The sequence below is a fragment of the Zerene cesonia genome, chromosome 19 (genome assembly GCF_012273895.1).
Source record: "Zerene cesonia ecotype Mississippi chromosome 19, Zerene_cesonia_1.1, whole genome shotgun sequence".
Taxonomy (NCBI): domain Eukaryota; kingdom Metazoa; phylum Arthropoda; class Insecta; order Lepidoptera; family Pieridae; genus Zerene; species Zerene cesonia.
The window spans coordinates 7,222,230-7,247,765 of record NC_052120.1 but is presented as its reverse complement, the minus strand read 5'-3'; the positions used below and the strand labels follow the sequence as shown (position 1 = coordinate 7,247,765).

General features: G+C 32.3%; 1 protein-coding gene across 2 annotated transcripts; it reads left to right on the top strand.

Annotated features, from left to right (window-relative positions):
• Window positions 1-887: 887 nt before the first annotated feature.
• LOC119834669 (mitogen-activated protein kinase kinase kinase 15) lies at window positions 888-21,193 on the top strand. 2 transcript variants are annotated; one of them, XM_038359100.1, is made up of 25 exons: window positions 888-1,088; window positions 1,174-1,379; window positions 1,889-2,083; window positions 4,228-4,397; window positions 6,413-6,691; window positions 6,815-6,985; window positions 7,432-7,544; window positions 7,899-8,100; window positions 8,365-8,476; window positions 8,685-8,854; window positions 9,171-9,351; window positions 10,104-10,304; window positions 10,624-10,774; window positions 11,331-11,545; window positions 12,153-12,248; window positions 12,546-12,685; window positions 13,230-13,379; window positions 14,425-14,520; window positions 15,315-15,408; window positions 15,948-16,130; window positions 16,505-16,769; window positions 17,211-17,346; window positions 17,651-17,767; window positions 18,207-18,386; window positions 18,822-21,193. In XM_038359100.1, the coding sequence occupies exons 1-25, from the start codon at window positions 1,043-1,045 to the stop codon at window positions 19,081-19,083; spliced, it is 4,131 nt and encodes a 1,376-aa protein (XP_038215028.1). In that variant the 5' UTR covers window positions 888-1,042; the 3' UTR covers window positions 19,084-21,193. The 2 variants fall into 2 exon arrangements, with proteins under 2 accessions (XP_038215028.1, XP_038215029.1); XM_038359101.1 differs by lacking the exon at window positions 14,425-14,520 and having other exon boundaries at window positions 889-1,088.
• The last annotated feature ends 4,343 nt before the right edge of the window (window positions 21,194-25,536 follow it).

The following is a 25,536-nucleotide window of genomic DNA, read 5'->3' as shown; positions in this document are numbered from 1 at the left end:
TAGAAATTCTTTTAACATAGAAGTTAAAAATACATCTGGTTAAAATTTATAGCTAGTGACATCTGTAGTTATATTTAGCAAAAAGAGCATTGCAAGTAATCTGTCATATGTACCACTAATAATTGCGCATGTTTGAGGCTAGATGGCAGCACAAAGCCGTATCGCGTTCTACAAGGCCACTACCTACGCTGTTGAAAAACTCGATTCTATGTTGCCTAAATCATCGACTTTAAAATGACTTATTCGTACGATTATCTGTATTAATGTCTGAATAGATGAATAATTATATAATTTTATATAATATATAATTTCTATCTCACAATCTATAATGTGAAAAAAAGTCGTGTTAGTTAGATAAACTACTTATAGGTAACTGAATTACCGCCATACAAATTGAAATTGAATTTGCCTGATAAGATAACAGCATAAGTACTTCTAAAATTATGAAATTACAATTTAATTATACATTTGATCCATCTAAATAAACCAAACTAGAACATTTTTTTTTTATGTCATAGCGGGCAACTGAGCTGGTGGTTCGCCTGATGGTAAGCGATCACCACCTCCCATGAACATTCACAAAGATAGGGCCTCTGCGAATGCGCTGCTCGCTTTTTTGGGGTAAGGGAAAAGGAATGGATTAACACCTGGAAAGAAGGAATGGACTGGGATGGGTGAGGAAAAGGAAACGGGTCTCCGGCTCCATTGTAATGATATAGGAAATTTCATGTTAATCAACTTGCATTAATCATGATTCAATAATAAGAATAAATGAATAGCATTTCAAGTTAAAGAAATAAGGAGGAAATCGATAAAATCAATATTAAACCTGTTATCCATTCTTTCGATACCTAACTTACGGAATCGAATGAAATGTCAAACGGCACTAGCAGTCAGCTGTCACTATTCATCACAACACTATTATTAAATAACAAGCTGGTTGAAATAAATACTTGTTGTGGTTTTCTTTGAATATTTATTTGTGATTATCGCGGCGTGGTTTATAAAAAACTGTACAAATGAATCGCAACCAAGCAAGAAAATGATAACATTCGGTAATCCGAACACTTCAAACGCGGAGGAGTCTGGTAAGAATCTTGTGATTTTTTATGTTGTGCGTCGAAGTCGAACTATTTTTTCGATCCACTATTAATTAATTGAACAATGGTTTAGGTGAAGTGAGAAGTATTTGCGAAAGTGTTTGTAGTGATGGGTCGAACGCTACAGTTCAGGCTGGGGCTTCAAACCAAAGGCCCAAAATGGACATAGCATGTGTTTTGGACGTATCCCAAACATTAAATTTGGCTCACAGAAAAAGAGCATTAGAGGAAGTAAGATTGGCCTCGGATCTTGTAAATGCAAATTTACATCACATACATGTGAGTATTTGTGGGTCGTATTTTGTTATTAAATATCTGCTATTTTTTATTTTATGAATACACACTTGTTTATGTTTACAAGGCATATCTAAATTAAAAAATGATAATAACTAATTATGTGTTAATCACATACCTTTTTAAAAAATCCATTAATTTTGTGGGTTTACCTCTAATGGTAAACACAGGAGAGTTAAATATAGATATGAATATTCTGTTATGTCATATTACTTATATTTATGAATTTTTATTATACAACAACTTTTTTCATTTTAGATATTTATACATTAAATTTTTCTTTTATTAAAATATTATAAAATTCAGATAACTGTTTTTCCATTTTAAAAAACATATTTAAATGTTTCTTGTTTAGTTAGGTCTGCATTATTTACAATTTACTGAATTATTATCTAAACAAATTTTGTATGACAAAATTACACAATGCAATTTCTTTATACATTAATAATTTGTGTCCAACCAACCAATATATTAAAATTAAAATAAACTTTCAGTTTGAAAAACTTGATTTCGGAGAGACCAGCGTACTCGACACATTTTACAATGCTGATGTGGCGCTTGTGGACCTCAGTGTCCAAGTGCAGCAGAGTTCCCTACTGTACCACCTTGGGGTTAGAGAAAGTTTTGACATGAAAGAGAATGTCCTGCTTTATAATGATGTGGACCCGGATGCTACACTACGGCTTAAGGTATGTTTCATACTTCAAATAATATCATTTTGAAGTCAGTTGAAAATCCTATCCTATCCTATCCTACTAAACTAATCCTATTAATCCTATCCTAGTAATCCTACTAATATTATACATGCGAAAGTTTACAAGGAAGTGTGTGTGTTTGTTGCTCTTTCACGCAAAAACTAGTGAACCGATTGCAATGAAATAATAAAATTTGGTATGTAGATAGCTGGACAACTGGAAGTACATATAGGCAACTTTTTATCCCGATATTCCTACGGGATACGGTTTTACGCGGGTGAAACCACAGGGTGCAGCTAGTTTAGACATATTTCTTAATCAATGCACTTGCAATATAAGTACACATATCCATCATCTATCTATATAGATCACAACATCCGCAGTTGTCAAACCTTGAATGATAATGTCTCAATAGTTATTACATTCAATTCTACAATTGCCCAGTGTAACAATAATTTACTAGGGCTGGTGCTTTCACATTGATTGGTAATGTTTTTATTGTTCACTAAACTTAATAGTGTGTAGTATGCATTCAGAAAAAGTAATAAGAGAAAACTTTATATGTTGATTAATTATTGTTTTCATGATAGATACAACTTCTTTGTTTCACTTGCTCTTACAAAGAGTATAAATAAGGACATTATTGATCCCTCGCGATCCAGATAATAAGATAAACTCAAGAACTTGCGAAATTGTTTTATTCAAAATTACTAAATGGAATGTGTTAATAGTACATTATACTTTTACGTATTTACAAATTCAACTAAGCATAAAGTTATGATTAAGTTCTAATTGTATAAAGTTCAATATCTACAAGAAAAGGTAAATTATAATAGTAGAACAGAGATATACTGTCCAATCAATGTGAAATGACCCTCACCAGGGAGCTCATTGAATTAATACTAGTGCCTCAATCATCTCCTAGATTTACATTGATTTACTAGGTATTGTTAACATGTCAAGGCCAATAATGTATTGATGTAGACATGAATTTTACCACGGCAATATTAATGTCAATATTAGGTTTATATCAATGTCTTTGAATTGGATTAGAATAATGACTTGTAATTTGAAACATGTAATATAATGTCTCTCTTTTTATGTTATATGTTAGTCTGGAAGAGATCGCTACCTAGCGATAAGGCCGCCATTTGTGCATAATGTCTCTTTTGTTTTTGTTTCATCTATGTCTTTTTCTTGTAAATGTTTGTGTGCAATAAAGTATAAAATAAATAAATAAATAAATATAATAGGTACTAGACGTTCGTCCCGGCTCCGCCCGGATACCAAGCTTCCTGTTTTATCCTAAGAGAGCATTTAATTGGGATAAAAAGTATCCTATCACCCAAGTCAGCTCATTACCTGTCTGTATAACAAGTTTCATCAAAATCCGTTCGGTAGTTTAAGCGTAATTGACGGACAAACATTCAAACAAACAAACCTTCACATTTATAATATTAGTGTGATTAGTGTGATATATAAGTTGTAATGTATTACACTTTTGTGTTTTAATATTTGTATAGAATTTAAATAAAATAAAATTAATGATTATAGAGGTTTTCTATCCATATATAATAATCTTTTACGTTTATGTTTTTTCTCTGCGAAGTATTACGAATATGAAAATGATAATATTACGAAACATTATATAATAAGACTAGCGGTCTGCCCTGGCTGCGCCCGTGGTACCTATATAGTCTTACTCAATACGTCGGCTATCTAACATTGAAAGAATTTTTCAAATTGGACCAGTAGTTACTGAGATTAGTGCGTTGAAACAAACAAAAAAACTCTTCAGCTTTATAATATTAGTATAGATCCTACTTCCTATCCTATTAATATTATAAATGCGAAAGTTTGTAAGGATGTGTGTGTGTTTGTTGCTCTTTCACGGAAAAACTACTGAACCGATTGCAATGAAATTTGCTACGTAGACAGCTGGACAACTGGAATAACATATAGGCACTTTTTATCCCAATATTCCAACGGGATACGGACTTAAGCGGGTGAAACCGCAGGGCGCAGCTAGTTAGCTATAAGTTCAAGTGAAGCAATACGAACAATTACATAAAGAATTTGCATGCGAATATTAAAACGCTTGTAAACATCGGTTTTTCCAAGGTGCATTATTTTTGCAGATATCGCTACCGAATTTCCTGTTCGTTTCTTATAAACTAACTGATGCCGGTACGTGTGTTACTACGAACCCAGCCGCTACTAAGTTCAAAGGGGAGGAAACAGCTGATCCTAAACAGCATCTCACTCTTAGATTGAAGAATATACTGCAAGATGTTGAAGTGCAAACAAAGTGGGTATCAATTTATTTCACTTGATAATTTTTTATCATCATCATCAGCCCATATATGTTCCCACTGCTGGGACACAGGCCTCCTATGAGGGTTCAGGCCATAATCCACCACGCTGGCCAAGTGCGGGTTGGCAGATGTCACATGTCGTCGAACTTTTAATTCTTGGACATGCCGGTTTCCTCACGATGTTTTCCTTCACCGTTTAAGAATGATAATTTTTTATATATGGTGTTATTAAATGGTATCGATGGCCTGCCATAGCGTCTGTAAGAAGGAAGTTTTCTACAGACTTTCCATACTGAAATTCCTCTTGCTTTAAGACGTATTAGTAACCCACCCGTTCTATTTCATTCTTTGCACACATAGTTTACATCTATCAAAATAACTGCATCGTATAGGTTGTAAAACAATTGAATTATAATCATAATCTTCATTGGCCCATAAACAATACCCACTGCTGGGACTCAGGCCTCTCATAAGGGTTCAGGCCATATCCACCACGCTGGCCAAGTAAGGTACGGGCAGATGTCACATGTCGTCTTTAGTTCCTTACGTTGTCATCAACATCCCTACTTCAACAATAGAACAGACTTGAAATTTAGGTATAACAACTATTGATTGTGAACTTTAGTAGTGTTTAAAGTTTTTTTGATTTGATTTGATATGACACTTAAAAAACTTATTGTGGTGTTTAATGTACGATAGATAAACTAGACACTTCGAAAAATACATCTCTGTGACTATCCTTAATGTTTTGCTCTATTGTAGGGGATAAATTGGATGTAGCATGTTATTCGATCGTGAAACGTTCGTTTCATAAAGATTAATTCATCATATGCTAAAGTGAATTGTCATTAGTTAAGCTTGTTATAAAATAATACCAAACAAGATAACAAGGTACATCTTATATCTTCTGAAATAAATGATTTATTTGAGACATTTAATAGCAGAAATATCGTTTTTTAGGATTGCGCGTATAAATAAGTGATACGTGTTTGTTTCAATGACGTGACATTTTAAATTAAACAATATAAAGATATATAGGTTCTCTCTTATAACGTAAGCCGACCTTTTACATGATTTGATTCTTAAATGTTCATTCAAGGAAACAAGGACTGTAAATGTTTCGTATATTTGCATATTAAATGCACATTTCGTCCCACACAGACAACTTGGTTTCGCCCATGCATCCTTTATATTATAAGACGCAATTAACTTGAGCTTTAATTGGCGATTATTGTAGTTGTTAAATTAACTATTCATGATTTCACATTTCGCCTCTGCAATATCACTTAGAGATTAAATAATATGCATCTAAAAAACATGAGCGAACAAATTACTAACTATAGTTTTCATTTTAACTTACGCACTTTGTTATCTTAATTAGAATTGTTCTAATGGCGTTAAATGCAGTCCTTAGTTACATCATCAATATACTTTATTTTTACCATTTTTTTAGATTTAATGAATAGATTGCATGGTATAGAATCATATTACTTGTAAAAATTGTAAAATTTCAGACAGGTATTGAAGTTCATCAAGTTTCATGAAAATTATATAGAAAATGAAGTCGTTAATATTTTTGGAAGATAATGATACTTTATTAGCAAATAAAGATACAGAAAAAAGGGGGATTAAAGTGAATTACACAGAATGTTTAAAATCACTGATTGGCACTAGCAGGTTCTGGTAAAAATTATCTCTGCTAGTCAACATTTTTTTTTATATGGGAAATATATTCAAAATATTATGTGTAGAAAGCATGACAGTTGTGATAAAGCAATATTGTAATTTATGATTCAATATTTTTTTTCTCACGGATGTACGGTTGAACACTGTATGATTCTTCATGTATTTCATACAGATTCTAGAAAAAACGAGACTATTTCATAGAAGCACGCAACAGCAACAGGCCTAAACATATTCAGCAGAATTTTTATGAATTTCAGAACTACCAAGCCTATATGGTCTTCGATTATATACCAGCAATAACGTTCTCTCGTCTTGTCCACAGAGCGCATCTACAAGAGAAATTTCTCTCGGATTTGCGCAAAGCGCGGGAAACCTACACCGGCTTGGAACTATCGAACTATTTGCACGCGATGCGTCGGCGACTCGATGACCCCGGTGTTCTATCGGGCGACACGATTCTTAACTTATTGATATCGTACAGGGAGATACAGGACTATGACGCGATCGTACATATTGTGGATGATCTCAAGACTATTATGAATAGGAAGAACTATGTCAATATGCCGATTATAAGGTTCATGTATGCGTTCGCTATGAATAGGTAAGATAAAGGTCATTGGCTCTTGAGTATTTTATTCACAAAGGAATTGGATTAATAATTTTTACCCTTCTCTAGGAATTTAAGAATTTTTTTTTTCAAAACCCAAAATATATAAATTTTCAGGAGAAACAAAGAGGGCGATAGAGAAAACGCTTTAAAAGTATGCGTAAAAGCATTGGAGAAGAAGGAAAATAGATTTCCCGATATGTTGTGCTTATGCGGGCGCATATACAAGGACAAATTTGTAGAATCTGAGCATACTGATTTGGAAAGTTTGACTAACGCAATCCATTGGTAAGTTTTCAAAATGTTATCCTATTTAATGTGAAGCAAAACATAAATATAAATAAAGGCACTTACTTTTATTCGTACACTCCATCAGATTTTTGTCCGTTAAACATGTAGACATAACAAGAAAAAGAACATTTTATTTGTATAAAATGTTATTATTATAAGACTTTTTACATGGATCGCATCCTTGGAAAAATGGTTAACCACTTTGAGTATAAAACCAAGCAATCCTGCGTTCAAACCTGTATGAGGACAATAAATGTCTTGGTTCAAAAATAATAGCAGGACACAGAAGGCTCACTCTTGATAGACTAGAATCTGATCACTGTCTGTAAAAAAAAAAATCTTTCAGTAAAACAGATGTACAGTTGATCTGTCCCATACCCCACAAAGGGTCATGGGGCTTTACTTTTTACAAGTTAAATATAATACTTATACAACTGTTATAGGTATAGACAAGGATTCGAGGTCCAACCAAACGAATATGCCGGCATCAATTTAGCAACACTTCTAGTCATTGCTGGGAACGATTTCAAAGATTCTCAAGAACTACAACACATAGGTATGTTATATATTCTTGGACATGTTTTTTATTGTGATTAAATAAATATCAAACATGTATAGCTAATGTTAATGAATCTGTTTATTTATTTGTAACAATCACTAAGAAGGATAAATGTAAATAAATGTTGAGAATAGAAAGGCTAGGCTCGTATAAGGTATAAGGTATCGATTTAATAATAAAATTAGAAGCATAGCACGTACTGCATTAAAAACTAGAAGCTTATAATTGCTAACGGCGCGTTATATTGCTCTCTTGGTACCCAAACAAAACTATACAGTAATTGTTTCAGTACATACATTAAACATGTTTTTTTTTAGTTATTTTATACACTTCTTACTTATTTTCTTGCAGGGCGAATATTAAATCATTTAATAGGTAAAAAGGGCAGCCTATCTTCACTAAAAGAGTATTGGGATGTGGCGACATTTTTCGAGATCTCAGTTTTAGCGCAGGATTACGTGAAGGCGATACAGGCCGCTGAGTGTATGTTTAAGTTGAAACCGCCGAATTGGTACCTGAAATCTACTATTGGAAATATAGAACTTATTGACAGGTACTGTAAGGCTATATTTGTATTCATTTCAAATTTTAGTCAAGATTATTATTTGAGAATGATTCATAGCAATTGAATTGATAACTTTAAAAATTTGCTGCAAATTGGTGGTCTTCTGGTCTTATTTTTTCGGGTCAGAAATGAGGTTTTGTCTTATACATTTGATTACAATATCACTATAAAATTAGTCTTTAGCAAATGTATGTAGTGACTTAAGATTTTTTTTATGAAATATTTTTTATTTCCAAAATGCGACCATTATAGATTTAGGAAGAAGAATGAAGATACGTCGCCTGAACAACAAGTTTTTTCGTTTTGGATGGAGTTCTTCGTCGAGGCGACTAAGAGTAGCTGCGATAATATTATAAGATTCCCTGTAAGTTTTTTTAATGTTATTTAGAAATGGATATAATATTACAGATTCTTTTTTAATCATCTCCATATCAATTCAGTCTCAGTTCAAATTGCTCTCATAATATTAATATTAAAATGTATGTAACAATTGTAACAATTATTAATTCAGCTTTTCTAAAGATTCTAGCGATATTTTATCTCATAATTTGTTTCTATTCTATATTCACCAGGTGATTATTCTGGAAACAACAAAAGAGTACATGCCGTCGTATGTAAATGTGAATATGGGTGCGGAACAGAAATCTGTGGAGATATTGAACCTATGTCTCAAGTATATGCGCGGCGAGTGTCGGCAGGTTCATAGATGGCTCTTCACTTCTGATATGATACGCACGTATAGGTAAGCTAGGGTCCCTAGATGGAATTAGATTTTTTTTTGTGAATTATAATTTAAATAACGAAAGACGATTTACAATTAGCTCCATAAAATTCTTAGTCAATAATGTTAAGTGTTATCTCGAAACTCCATATGTAGAAAAATATCAAGTTTACCCAATTTCCTTAACATTGTTATGTGAATTGTTATGTAAATCATGAAGGAATGTTTTTTCAAAATGTTTAGTTTTAAATTCGATTCATATCCAATCTTTGCAGTATACATATAGCCCATATATCACACATACGTTATGAGATTTAATATATGTATATGTTTTTAGTTTATACAAACGTGACGACAGATGTCTCTTCCTATATGTGAGTGAGAATTCAGATGACTTCCAAATATTCCTGCCGTCGCAAATGTTCCGGCAACGGTTGTATGATCTGTTGGGAGAGCTCACGGCTGATCATGAGAAGCTGGCCGACTTGGATACTAGTGTTATGCAGGATCAATTGAAAGTAAGAAGAAGAAAATGTCTAATAATATTATTTATTTACTTATATCTTGTTTAAAACGCTATTTATTTAATCATATTTAATTCTTGTCTTAAATGTTTGACTGTTTATGTGTAGATTTTCGAAATTAAGACGAATCTTCTAATGTATATTACGTTGCGTAATAGTATACAATTTTATTACAAATATACGGGTATTCTTTTACTCACATATTCTCGTATCTATTCCAAAATATCTCTCTCGCTCGGCATTAGGCAAAGTTAGTAAGTGTTAAAGTCGAACTCGACTTAAGAAATGTTTATTTGTTATTCAAAATCACGTCATCATTTTATAATTGTTATGAGCCGTGAATACTATAAAATGCTATTTACCTCCTTAGTTGATATATTTCGGATTGAAATAAATTTGAATCAAGATATAATAATCAATAAAGTATAATCAAGAGAAAAAGTGTAATCATGCGTGTATGTGTAAATCACACATACATTACAAATAATGAAACTTCGTTCTTTATTTTTTTTAGTTTTATAGCATTAAAATGCTTTATAAATTAAAAAAAAAAAATTAAAGGAAAGAAGAAGAATAGGAGGAGGCCCATATCCTTTTCCTTCCCTTTCCCTTCCCAGTCCTTTCCTTTATTCCTCTCGCCAATCCTTTCTTAATCCCTTCCCAAAGTAACGTCGGCAATCCATTTGCAGAGGCATAATGGCTCGTGATCGAATCTTTTGTAATCTTCAAATACTTAATTCTTTCAGTTCGAATACGAATTGGACGATTGCAACAAACGGGTGGTGCTCGGCAAGGGCACGTACGGTGTGGTATACGCGGCGAGAGATCTGAACACGCAGGTCCGGATCGCAGTCAAGGAAATACCGGAGAAGAATCTCGGCGATGTGCAACCGTTACATGAAGAGATATTGTTGCATTCGCAATTGAGGCATAGGAATATTGTACAGGTAGATAATTTTAATGGAAACTCTATTCAGATAGTTATTTGAACAGAGAAAACAATCAGGATATTCATTATCAATACCTTGTATGTGTTGTCCAAGTTGGCTTGCCTGATAATATAATGTTACTTTCATTAAATACTATTTATTAAATATTGATTAAGTGAATTTTTAATGAAAATTGTTAAATGTTAAATTATAAATAGTTTGTTATAAATTAACTGTAAATATATAACTTAGGATTTTTACCAATGTCATCAAAATCTTAACAAATTAAAGGACATTTTTACATATGATTGGTTTAATATAACTCTTATTTTTACAGTATTTAGGTTCAATATCAGAGGACAACTACTTCAAGATATTCATGGAGCAGGTTCCGGGAGGTTCGCTGTCTGCTCTGTTACGGTCAAAGTGGGGTCCACTTAAGGAAAATGAGGCCACTATTGCATATTATACTAAACAAATTTTAGAAGGTATATACATTTTGTCTTATTCTCCTCGTAAATGTACATTTTATTCGTGTAATTAGTTCTATACATTGTTACTAAACGCTCGTCCCGGCTCCGCCCGGATATCAAGATTTCTGTTTCATCGCAAGGAAGTATTTAATTGGATACTTAAAAAGTATCCTATCACCCATGTCAGCTCATACCCTGTCTGTATACCAAATTTCATCAAAATCCGCTCAGTAGTTTGAGCGTGATTGACGGAAAAGCATCAAAACTCGCAAACTTTCACATTCATAATATTAGTGTGAAGTGTGATAACTTATAATTTCCAATTAAGATAACTTCATATTATGACTAGCTGCATTCCCGGCTCCGCCCGGGTAGTCATAATATCGTAATTGAAATAATACAAACTTTCCTATATTTTAAGTTCGATGGTGTGCAAATTTTATTCAAATCGGTTGAATAGTTTGGGAGACCATCGCGGATAAACAATGTGACACGCAATTTATATATATTAAGATAATCTTAAGAACAGTATGTATAAATGTAAAAATAATTAATTTCCTCTAAATTTCAGGCCTCAAATACCTTCACGATCAGAAAATCGTACACCGCGATATAAAAGGCGACAACGTATTGGTGAACACGTACAGTGGTGTTGTAAAAATATCAGATTTCGGCACGTCCAAGCGCTTGGCCGGCTTGTGTCCCTCCACGGAGACGTTTGCGGGCACGCTGCAGTATATGGCGCCTGAAGTTATTGATAAGGGGCAGAGGGGATATGGAGCTCCGGTATTTGTTTGTTTATTTATTTGTTGATGTAAACTCATAATACACTCTATCATTAAATTTATCCTAATTTGATAGAGGTATCTAAATATATTATAAAAACGATACAATTTAATAGTAAAAAATACAATTTTAGCTTGTTTATTTTTGTAGCATATTACATACACTCAACAAAATGGTCTGATATTATAACGAGGAGATTTGCATGTTTGTAATGTTTTCACACAAAAATTACTGGAAACTACTTCGTTTCCAAAATATCATTCACCATTCGAAAGCAACTTCACTGAGTGACATAGGCTTTATATGTACCACAGGCGAAGCCGAGGTGAACAGCTAGTCTATGGATAAAATCAAAAAAGAGTTTGACTTGTGTTCATGGTGGTACTTTGCAGTTGCCTAAATGCTGGTTTATTGATCACAATATTTTTATACTCACTTCTGAAGATGACAATGTCCATATTGGTGTCAACCTTTGCTATAATTTTGTTCCATAAATTAGCAAATAAGTAGTACCGATTTTTAGTCAGATACGATGAACGGATTTAAGCAGGCACATGTGTATAACTATTTTATATAAATTTAATTATATATTATTGTAAATTTTCAGGCTGACATTTGGTCATTAGGTTGTACTGTTGTGGAGATGGCGACGGGAAATCCACCATTCATGGAATTGGGATCCCCACAGGCAGCTTTATTTAAGGTATTCATTTTGCTTATCAATAAAAATATACCTATCCAAAGGTTGCCTGGCAGAGATCACTTGTAAGCGATTAGGTTGCCCATTTAACATTATAAATGACTCCCTCCTTTCTTTCTTTCATCTTCATTTGTTAATGTGTTTAATAAAGTGTATTGTATTATCTATTTTCCATGAGCTGCTATCGAAATTCAAAAAATCTGAAATTTGTCTTTTTCCAAATAATAGTCTTAATATGTTTTATTACTTGTACAAAATAGTCGATATTATCTCTTTGACAATCTATTTTATCGATTTAAGGTTGGATATTACAAGATGCATCCGGAAATACCGAGTGAGCTGTCGCAGAAAGCGAAGAATTTCATCCTGCGATGTTTCATACCGGACCCGGAGAAGCGAGCTACGGCTGCTGAGCTGTTAGAAGATCCATTCCTATGCGAGTTAGTATTATTTCATTTATTTATTTACTAACGTGGAAATAAATTACGCAGATACATGATGTACGCAGATAATTTAAAAAAAGGACTCATAAGGTTAAGTTTCCTTGATCCAGCACAGAAATTGCTTGCCATGTTGTGTGTGTGTGTTTTTTTTATTGAATGTAAGCAACATGCAAGAAAAATAGTAAATGCATAGTAGAATAAAGTATGCTGAATTTTCTTGTTATGTAGCCCAATGGAACAATAAACTGGCCTTGAGAGCTCTTAATATTTTTAAATAATAAAAGAAGATATAACCGAGATAGTCTATCAAACTATTTTTTTACACAAATAATAAAATCAATAGGAAGATAAATGACATCATTGATTGTCATGAAACGACAGAGATTTAATGACAATTTAGAAGAATTTAGAAGAATTTTTGTAATAACTTAAAATAGAAAATTTTATTTACCTTTATATTCCTATATATAAGCACCTTATAATAAAATAAATTGAGTTGCTTTTTCGAGTAGTGCAAAATTAAACCTTATAATGTTTTTAGGAAGAAGAAAGCAAGCAGCCGCCTCGGTAACAACGTGGACTACAGTCGCAGTATATCAGTTCCCGCCGATAAAGCTAGATCGGCTGTAGCTCAGAAGAAGATATCAGAACCTAGTTTACCTGGAAACGTGCCTAGCTCTCCGGATATCGAGTGAGTTCCATTAAAGTTTGTTATTGAATTTTCCATTCATCTTTAGCGGAGATAAGGCATTTATTATCCATATGCATGTATATTGTTTGCACTGTTTAAAATAAAAGAAAATTGTCCAAATTGTTGCATGTTTAGTTTGATCAAACACTACAGACATAATACTAGATGTTGGCACTTATGTACCTTTAATATAAGGTTCAATTTTGTACTACTCGGAAAAGCAACTCAAAAAACAGTCACCTCACATTGAACCTTTTTACAATATAATTAATTTTGGGTAAATATCATACTTTATCTCCGCTACGATGAATAGCACACCCAAATATTTTACGCATGAATTTGCCAATCCCTACAATATTAGCAAGCTGCATGTAACAAGGTAACAACGGTTTTAAGTTCAATTTTTGTTTCGAATCGATACGAATTTTTGGCTAAAGGTGAGCTTTGATCGCAAGTCATTTGTGTCATCCATAGAGAAACATAAACGACCTTCATTCATAAGGACTATTTGGACAACGACATAGTTTGTGTGTCTAATACAGATATTCAATGTATTTGTTCGCTTTGTTTATGGTTGTTAATGTACTGAATACCATTTAAATACGATTTGCAGTATCACCAATTCAAAACCATGTTCCATGATTAAATATTATCCCTTGTTTCAAGCAATACAGTGTTTTTTATTATTATATTCCAATATTTTTGGGTTTCACCTTGGTGACTTGTTGCTTTACAGCAATTTAAATCTAAACTAATCTTAACACATGAATTTTGCTAGCGTATGAGTTTTGATTTTGTGTGTTCTCTTTCGTGTGTCAAGATATGTCTAAATTACATCTATATCATACTGCTCTTAAACGACTCTGCACTAAACACTTAAGAAAGTGTCGTGAGTGCTTTAGCACTTTCACCAATTAAAACACCAAACCCACCGGTGTTACGATTGCGAAATTCAAATCCTCATAAAGCGTAGCCACATCACGTAACCCCTAACATGGAAATGCGATAGTGTTGCCACTAAGTGTTGTTTGTTTTCCCACAAAAGGGTTAAAACGGTCCGGTCTAACCCGACAATCACTAGGACGGCGTCGTCAATGCTGTCACCGATATTGATATACCCACCGGACCTATCGAATAGCAGGTAACATATTGTTTATAGCACACCTCATGTTCGCACTTGGTTGCTGGGTAGGGGGAAAATAGAAAAAAAATACAAAAAAAAAAAAAATGTTCTAGTCACGATAATATATCTATATCGCATTACCTTGTCATAATTATTGGTTTGTTATTCTCATATCATTATATTATTTAAAGGTTTAAATCTGGTAATGTTACTTCTGAAATGACGGGTTAAATTTTGAATTTGCTTGCTTATCTAAATTGTGTTAAATATTTCATAATTGTGTTTGTTAGAACTTAAAATCGTTACTTTAACTGACTGTAGTTGTAGAATTCAATTTATTTTATCTAATGCAGTTGTAGTTAACATGTAGAAAGTAGTCGTAGAATAATTTTAGAAGTAGTTACTTAGCATTTTACTTGTTTATTATTCGTAAGCATTCGTGGCTGTTTTGAGATATGTAAAATATGTAAAACACTAACCGAAAATACATGTTTTACTTCTCTCATCCTATCATTACATTTGTCATTGCTTCATCTTTTTTTTATCAGATCTTATGCATTCCCACATGATACATACAAAAATTTACTAAAAAACTAATATATGATTAATACACTCTCAAATCCAGTTGAAGTGCATGTCATTACATTAATTACAGTCTAAATTTAATATTATTAACTCACTAATTAAAGTTCATCTGCAACCTCGTAAAGAATATTATACTTTATTCTGAGCATGATTAAGTTCCAATTAGAGTAAACAGGATGTTTAATGATAATAATTGTATGCTTACAAAATTTACTCTTATCTTTTAGTACAATGCCGAACACTCCTTCTACTGACGACATGGATAACAATGACACTATTTTGAATAGACGTAGTTCTTCGGGCGGCCTTTTATCACCAGAGGTATGACAAAATAATGCAAAACGAATGCCCTTTCAATACAACTTTATAGACTTCTTTATTTATCTATAATAGATAACAGTATTAAATAAAAATAAATGATGTAAACCGCTCGCGCTGGTAATTGCGAATTACACCAGGCTAATTAATATAGATAGCAAGCACCGAATAATTTTTTGTCACAAAATTTGATGACCTGAAACTGCATTATCAATGCCTGCTTTAAGGCATTGTAAAACACACTTCTTGCATTTATTCATTGCTGTAAAAAACTTTATTTTTTTTAGTTAGTTAGAAGTAGTAGTAGTAGTTTATTAGAGTTATTTTTTTAGTACAATCAATATATTTTAGTGAATTTGTATTCCTATTTCTGAGCAATTATACGTAATGATCTGCGCATGCAGCTCTGGAGTACCTATAGAGCCGGCCAAGATCGTTGATGCGTTGATTATAGTCCCCATATGAGTCATTATTATTTTAATTATTACTATTTCTCGTGCTTTATGAATAAACAGTGATATTCTTTATGGTATCTTTCTCAGGTCGATATGACAAACGTGCCGCGGTCATCAATAGACATAGAGCACGATGGGTTCTACCTCCTTAAGAAAGATTCACAGCGCCGTCTCACTCTCTCGCGTGTGTTAGAGCAGGACAGCGAGAAGATCTGTTCGAAATGGATGACTAGTATACAACAGGACTTTGGAAATACTGTATTGACTATGGTAAGTTATTCCTTTTGGTTATTCCGTATTTCTTAAAGTAGGAGGAAATATAACAAAATAAATCTTATTTTCATGTGGGGAAAGAGTTGTTTTGGTTATTTTTACAATGAATAATTAGTTTAGGCACATCATTGTAAATAAAAAAAAAAAAAATCTCTATTATAAAACAAATGTAAATGCACTATTTCATGATATAAAAAAAAAGAATCGGATTTAAAGTGTCATTGAATTCCGAGATTTTACCTTTATATTTTGCAATAGTATGAATATATATAATATTTGATTAGACTGCCTTCGATCGATCGAAAAATCGATTTTTTTTTAATAAAATACTTATATACTTTTTCCATCCTATAAAACCCACACATCCACAGAATCATCTAGAAACCCTCCGTTGCGCGCTCAAAGAGTACATAATGGATCAAAACCGAGCGGTCATAGAGCAAGCTATAACCACCCTCAAGGAGGATCTGGACTTCGACTCCAACGCAATAAACGAGCTCCATTCAGCCATATATATGTTCCAAGAGGCGGTGAACGTTGTCTTGAGAATGCATAGCATTAAACCTCATTGGATGTTCGCATTGGACAACCTGGTGAGGAACGCTGTGCAGGCCGCCATCACTGTTTTATCACCAGGTAACTTGAAGGGATTTTAGATGCTCTTTGGTTATACAGTTTTAAACATGGATTTTAAGTCAATTAGATCTTATCTTATTCGAATGTATTTTTCTTATTGCAAGAGTAATTTATTTAGTTTACATGCATCTTAATAAATAAAATTTTAAACTATTAAGAATTAAAAATAGAATAACAATTATCATAGTCATAAAGTGATTGTTTGAACATTATAAATACATACTTTATAATATACTGTGTTTATTAAGTATGTACGTACCACACGTTCTCTTATTTGCTTAGATGTCATTCTCTAGCTTACATTGCAATAACGACATATTATTGGTTCTTATAAATGTACAACTCCAAAAATTTTATGATGGTTTAACGCTATTCCTTACCATTAGCTATTGTATGTTTCGTCTTTAAATATTTTCAATAATTTCTTGTTTTTTTTTTCAGAATTAGGTGCAAACCTAGCGGGTCAAGATGGCCGACGGGAGCGCGGTAGCAACGAAGGTGCGACGCCATCCGCAATATCCACCGCTACGTCCACACGAGACCATCAGTTGCACCAATTGAGACATGAGAATCACAAGTGAGTACTTTGGCCAATAAAATAAAGTATTTGTAATTTATTTTTTCATAGAAAGCTAACTTCTTTTTCACCACACAACACATTAAATAATAAATTTAAAACGTAAGTGCAACCATTTTGTTATAGACTGTAACGACGTGTTTATAAAATAAATAAACTAATGCCTATTACTACTGGTTTTCCTAACCGTTAAAATGATTCAGTAACTCTTTATATTCAAAATTAGTGTTTTATTTAAATCTAGAATTGTATTTTTATAATATGAAAATATTGTTTATTCTTATATAATGCGATTGTTTCTCAGATTACAACAGGAATTAATGGACAGCTATCAGCAGTACCAATCGCTGTTGCGACTTATGTTAGAAGAGCAAAAGACACAGACGCAGATTATTCGAGAATTCGTTGAGAAACGACCTAGGTAACCAATAATCATTTATGATTTAACTTGGGTGATATATATATATATTCACTTCTTATTACGATAGGATTTAATATATGTACGAGAAAGAGGTCCTTTTAAATTAATAAAAAGTGGATATTTCTTTTTTCAGAAATAGACGCGGGTTTGAATCCCGTGATCAATTTTTTCTCTCTATTAAAAAATCTCATTTATAGAAAATAACAATCCTATAGAAAACAAGAAATTGGATAATTTATGTTCTTTAATGAGCAGCATATAGGGTATACGCGCTTAGATCGTTAAAGATCTGCTCAAATGTAATGTCTGATAACATCACAGGAATTTTTAGCTGTTAACATAATGATTTACAATGAGGTCGATTTTCGTAATGTTCTATTTACATAGAGTTTCAAATGGCTTTTGATATTTATATTACCTACTTTTCACATATTCACAGAATACACAGCACAAGAGATGACGACGATTACGATGAAGAACAGTTCCAAGCGATAAAGGAATGGATGACGTCACGCGGCGTGCCCGAAGAAGCTTCTAGAGCATTGGCGCATCAAGGCTTCTCATTGGCCGACCTGTTGGTACACGCACAGAGGGAGGATATAGCTAAACTGAATCTTAAGTGAGTAGTAATAAAGTGGTAAATAGTTTGACTACATTTTATACACTCTAGCGACTTACGTTACTTATATCTCAGTATGAATTGAGTTATTAGCAGAAACATCTAGCTGTAGCTCTGGTCGAAAGAAACAAAATCTGTTGTAACGATATGCATTTATTTTAAAGGTTAAATATGATGGTAACTAATAATGACAACGCTGTGAAGCATTATAATTCAATATTAAGTATGTTTTATTAATTAATTAATGAGTGTTTTTCATAACTAATCTCATTTCTTAAATTTTGTTTGCGTTGCGTTTGCGTTTGCGTGCCAATATTTCAGACTTTTCTTGTAACTCTATACATACTGAAATATAAGTAACATAAGTCGCTACAATAAATAAAATGTAGTCAAAGCTAGAGGTTTCTCATATAAATTAATATAATTATTTTGCAGGGGCGGCGTCGAGCTTCGTATATGGCGAGCGATTTTAGAGCATCGACTTCAAACGAACAACAACGTACTTCGCCGCACCAGCAGTACTGAAACCGACATGGACACTAACTCCATAGTCGTAGTTGAGTGTCAAAAGTGTAAGACCGCACGTACATTGTCGAATAACTCGTGTAGCGCCAACCCTACCATAGTCATACGGGATCAAGTCAATGGGGGGGATGTGAACGAATATTATTCAGGGAATGGGGGTGTCGATATTTGACTATTGCGAGGGTGGTGCACTCTACAGTAAAGCGACGTTTGATAAAAAGATAGTAGGGAAATTAGGGATGGCACCTTCTAGATTTCTCAAATGTGAAAGCCCTAACCGATTTCATGCTGGTCAGAAATTTTCGGAATGGAAGTATTAGTGCCTTCATTATATATAAAGTAATGTTATGTTCACAGTATATATTTACTCTTACTTCGAAAACCATCTTTCAAAATACAGATATAATAATTTTATTTAAATACCGTGTGCCATTTACCAATATACAAAATCATAATAATATATCAAAGTAAGTTCAAATATTAATGTTTTAATATAACCAATAAGTTTACGCATGAAATCAAAAGCACATCTTTCTCAAATATATGTGATGTAGATAAAATTAACGCAATAAAGATCGAGCAATAGCTTAATAGGTAATCAATTAGGCAAAAGACTTACGCTAAATTAACATTAAGAATACACGAGTTTGAATAACCCGCTAATGTCGCTTCAAATAATGCCTTGAGTGTGTCACCCATATTTATTCATGTATTTTATAGTATTATGTTCGTAGGATTATTAAAGACGACTACAGCTTCCTTATTCTCCTTTAATAGGACTAAGTGTCTTAATAAAAATAATTCGAATAAACGTGGAGTTTAGACAACAAAGAAAATAAACCAATAACGATACATACAAACAATTCTGTGTTCTGTGTGCAGTTTACCCAGTCGATATATTTACATAAAACAAATAAGTATCGCATGGTTTAAAAGAACTCTATTTTATCTGTGGTTCAGCTTTATTATGAGTTCATGAGATTAGATGGCATTACAATGCCCGATTGTAATTTTCGAAGCATCATTTACGCCTTGAATTACTAGAAAGGAGCATAGATAATAGAACACAAGTTTTGAAATAGAGTTTTGGCGCATCGTAGAAATGCAGAGAGGTATAATAGATATTGTTGGGAACACGACCGCGTGTTAACGGAAATTTTCGACGATTAGAAAGAGATAGAAGATCTGATTGTCCCTTTTCTACCTACTAAAGCAACATACTGTATTGCTATGCTTTTATTTCGCGCAATTTCATTTGCTCACGTGCGGGCTGAAGAAAAGGTAAGATCTTCTTTCTCTTTCCAACGAAGGGACTTATGCAAGTTTGCATTATCTATTGCTGTTAAAATCACCTTGATTTTTTAATCATCCTACTTACTTATTGTTAATGTAAACTGTTGTTAAGTCTATATTAATGTTTAGTGTTGTTAAGTTTATTGATCTAGATGGCGTATACGTTAGAACTGGGAGAATTAATGATAACTGCAGATGATGAAATTAGAACAACTTATGCATATATAGAAAAACTTCTGAAGTGTTCTTTTGATGTCATATAAGTGCAGTGTTATGTTTTTTAAACGAGTTAAAATACGCGACAAGATTATTTTGGCAATTGGGAAGGAAATTTCATTGACTTAATACTGAAGCAGCCACTGCGGCCACTTAGGAATTCATTACTCCTTAATTTTTGCATTTCGTATAAAACCATCCGAGTCCGATTTCGAATGAAATTAATAGCAATTAATTTGTTATTTGTGGTTTAATAAACCTTAAGACAATCATTGTAAAGGTTTTCCGTAATAACATCGGTCAAATATACGTCAAAATAGCCTTGTCGGGGTGTATGAAGAAGACCCAACTAAACTATAAACATGAAATAATCGAATAAAAATATTTCTTTACACGACTTTAGAGCGTATCGTTAAATTGATACCACGAATGTTATATGAAAGTTCAATCTAATATAATATAGATGTATTTATTTACTAGTCTATTGTAAATAATATTCACACAAACGCATAATAATAGGCGATTAAGTGTCGCTTCACACCGGCTTATCGTTCATGCTTTATGATGTGGTGCTAACATTGTGATTTTGATGTGAAGTGCCTTTATACGCTTTAGAGTTGATTCCAAAATGAAATATTGTTAAAATGAAAAAATGTTCAATTCGCTTAATCGTTTTAAGGAGTTTATAAATGTTGTAAGTGAAAAATAATTATGAAATACAATGTAGTGATAAGGTTAATTAAAATATCAGTGTTGTATGAAAACGTTCTTCCGATGAACGTTTTTGTTATATAAATTTCAATAAACGCTTCGATCAAATCGTGGTTGAAATTAATACGTTATATATTCTTTTGTAAACATATAGGGACGTATTAACAATTTGCATATTTTATATTTTCGTGCCATACATATAAAACATATTTTTGTATTTATATAATTTATTAGATTATATTTATAATACGATACATCGATTTTACATAAGCTTCAGGCTATAGGAATAGGGCAATAACGAAAATAATACGAAAGCAATTTAAAACACGCTGTTGCGTATTTGAGGCAATAATAATTGATACGTATATGATCCCTACTAATATTATAAATGCGAAAGTAACTCTTTTATCTGATTGTCTGTGTTTTGTTCACGCCTTAATCACTGGACCGATTTGGATAAAATTTGTTATAATAATAGTTTGAGAAATTGTTTAATGAAACGTGAACTGGGGAAAATTCCGGGACTGTCCTGTCTTTACACTGCGGCTGAATCCGAAAATCCGGCGATAAGCTAATCCTAAATAATTATAGATCTTTGTTATTCATAGTTATAAAAAATTAAAATACTGTTTAATTACTTTTTTTGTGAAGTTTCTTACACAAGTGTCTCCTTAATTGTATTGTATTTTCATCTCCAACATGTTTTGATTGTTGTTTAATGAAAAATGTTGCATAAAAAATATAATACGTTTTTTGTAGTTTATGGAACGATTGTATATTAAAGACACGGTGTCTTAAATATTACGTCGTCACCGTAGTGGAGTGTTCAGCACATAAGAATTTATTAAAGAGATCCTGTAGTGTTTTTATTCGTTTATCAATTTTGTGAATTGATTGATTTTTTATTCATTTATTGTTTCCTAATCAACCTTTATTTAGTTTTAATTTTTGATGATTTTGTTAGCAAAGTTATACGATAATTCAAAAGAACTTATTCAAAACTAGATTGTTTCACGTGTTGTATTATTATTTGTATTTATTATATATTATTATTTGTATTAAATATCATATGATTTAATTACTGCTATATGAAAGTTCGAATGCAAATTCAAAATATATCACCTAATGGCTTCCACTATGATTAGTATAAATTCGTATCACCTCTGTTTAACACCTAACATATTATATTAAAACCACTGCTTATATGATTATCTCAAGTTGTTTCGTCACAAAAATGCGAAAAGAGAAACAAATAGCCCCTTGAATATTACGAATCAGGGCTTCCATGCGATTACAGATCTACCTTAATAATTGTTAATTATGTATTTTAAAAGATAATAGATTATAATTGTTGTTTGTAACAATGACTTATTTTGTATATGATTACACTTATTGTAGCACTATTCTAATACTCAATAATATTGTGAAGTACAAATAGATAACATAGCTCATAATTTATCTGGTGTTTTTATTTCTCTAAAATGTACTACAAAATACAAAATTTTGATACATTCGACCCTTTTAAACTAGGTATTACAAAATGCAATGATAGCAATATATTAAAGCCAACAAGGAAAATTCATATAAATATAGTCTGTTTATGCTCTTCTTAAAGGTTATAAGGTTTTAAATCGCTTTAAAAAAACTTTGGTCACTAAATATTGGGTACTAATTATAGTACCTATAACATTCAATGCCTTTAATTTATCTGGTATTGACAACATGCAAATTAAGAAATCGAAAAAGTAGAAGATACTATATAGGAAAACAATTAAGAACTCAAAATTTTTAATTTCAATGCTCAGACATCACAAAAAACAAATGATTATAGCCTCATATTAAAACAAAAGTTATAAATGATACCATCATCGAACGATTAGCACAAAATTGTTTAAGGAATTACCAATTCTATTTCCAGCGAAATAACAAGCTCGAAACTGAAACAACGCTTTAATTAGATGTAGAATTTCTTGTCAATATGTACGAGTATGTCTTACAAGTAATTTAAATTCGTTCTTATTAGCGAGACGCGTACGTACGATTCGATATTGTTACAATTTAAGTTCTCAACTCCCTTGGGGCGCCGGCAAGACGTTATAATACATTAATTCACCCAATGTTTGCGGGATAAAGTCTGCTTAATTTACATATTCCGTGAAATGTATTAACTTACGTTAGGTACCCCTAATAGCATTCTTATTAACATATACATGTGTTTTGTATACCTATGAAGTAGGTGCGATTGAAAGGGTTGAATTTCGAAGTATTTCTTGAATTAATAAATAAATAAATTTTCTATTAAAATTTGTAATTGGTAGCTTTGTATTAGTAAAACAAAAAGTTACTGTGATAATATTGAAAGGAATGAATTTCATAATATTTTCTTAGAAACATCAAAAATGTGTGTACTCGTAGGTAAACATTATCGACGTGCTGTTTTTACTGTTGTTATGAAAACCTACCCAATTCCGAATTTTACCAAAGTCAGAGGGGAATCACGTTTATTTTTGCGTCTTTACAAGGAAAAGGAATACATTAAAAACTGAAAGGATTCTATCTTAATAGGCAATATGTACATAATCGTTTTATTGAGAAAGCTTTTGCAACAGATTTGTGTTAAATTTATAATAAACTAAACGCATAGTTCCACTAACCAGCTACCTGTATTAAATAAACAATTTTAAGACAATTATGCCAAAAAAATAATAAAAAAGTATGGCTGACTGGTCTCAGTATGCGAGAAATAACAGATACACTCGATACTCATCTAATAAATATGAAAATTAGCACTGAATTATCTGATATATCACAATTTCTACAATTTAATCCAACAACATACCAGAAAGTTAGCGGGAGTCAACTTCTTTTAAAGCTGAGGGTGGATGTCTACTCAATTACTGGCCATCTTAATTATATTAGATATGCTTGAGACTTCGGATTTGAATTTCAATCGAGGACCGAAACTGGTGTCAGACGAAAGAATTGTTAATTTTATTACATGCCGAAGCTTTTTAATGTAAATTGAGCTTTATCTCGTTACTATGGATTTTAATTTCGTCTAATGCAAATTAATAATAATTACTTGCAAGTAATTGAGCCTTATGGATAGATTTGTTATTGATTCCAACTATATACAGAGAGGTCTTATATTAAATTCATACATTGTTTAAGATAGGTACCTATATTTTTATCGCTGAGAAAAGAAGGGAATCTCAAAGTGTTATTTTTAGGTATATTTCATGCAGTTTTGTTGCTTGTGAATAAAATGTTTAGTTAAAAAAGAAACAACCATACTTACGTGTGATATATGAATAGTCCATATCTATACGATAACTACAATGTTCAGTGAGTCCAATCGTGAATTATAGGGCCAAATTGAAGTTATTCGTACACAAATGACAATATGTTATGAATTCCAAACCGCAGAATAATTAGTCAAGGCATATAGAATGGTGTGTGTACGGTCGGAGTCTGCTGGCAGTGAACCAAAACGTTGTAACTTGCATAATGTGGATGTATATCACGCGTGAGATCACTAAAGCGGAACCTTAAAGTCTGAGCCCTAAGCAATTTGCACACAAGTGATGCGCAGCAACGTCCTATCCCGAAATATAGTCCCTGATAATGGGCTGAGATTCGCTTAAAATGAGCATGTCTTCACATAAAAGTGTCGAGTCATACCCAACGTTACGATTTATACGCTTGTACTTACCTATGAGATTTTAGAATGGTTTACATATTAATACTTATTTAATTAAATTGAAGTTAGATTTTGAATTATTATTATTTGTATTAAAAATATTGATGGTCGTTTTTATATATTGTTATATTAATTTTTTTTTGATTTATCGTAATTCTAATCTAAGTTCCGTTTCACAAATACACATAATTAATCAATGTTATAAATTATTTGCAAGTTATATTATACCAAAGCGCTGACTTTTATTGCGCAAGTTATAAATAAAACGCACGATTTACACTAAGTATACAATAATTTCATCTTTCAATAAAATAAACATCTTGATATCTGTACTATTGAACTGGTCACGGCTTTAACTTTAAGACTACACTCACACTAGCATTAACTTTAAGATTATGACCTCTGTTCAAAGCAAAATAACGAAATGGAAAGTTTATTTGATTTTACCCTGCAAGTAAAATAAATGGATCTTTTACGAGTTCATCAGGTGACAAGCATCTCGTTCATGTAGCGGCGTTACGACTCGTACCCAAGAGACGGGAATCCAAATCGATTGATCGCATCGACAGACGGTTTTGCCGCGTGTTGAAAGGTCTTAGATAATATAATATAAAAGCTTTCAAGAGAATAGCGCTTCACGGCGCGTCTGAAGTATCAATTCAGCTTGTAAAATGACTACCTCTCGGATATTCCAGACCTCTGATG

Coding starts and splice junctions, on each gene's coding strand:
- LOC119834669 (XM_038359100.1), top strand. CDS start 1,043: ATGATAACATTCGGTAATCCGAACACTTCAAACGCGGAGGAGTCTG. Junction 2,084..4,227: donor ATGCTACACTACGGCTTAAG/GTATGTTTCATA, acceptor TTATTTTTGCAG/ATATCGCTACCGAATTTCCT. Junction 8,101..8,364: donor AATATAGAACTTATTGACAG/GTACTGTAAGGC, acceptor CGACCATTATAG/ATTTAGGAAGAAGAATGAAG.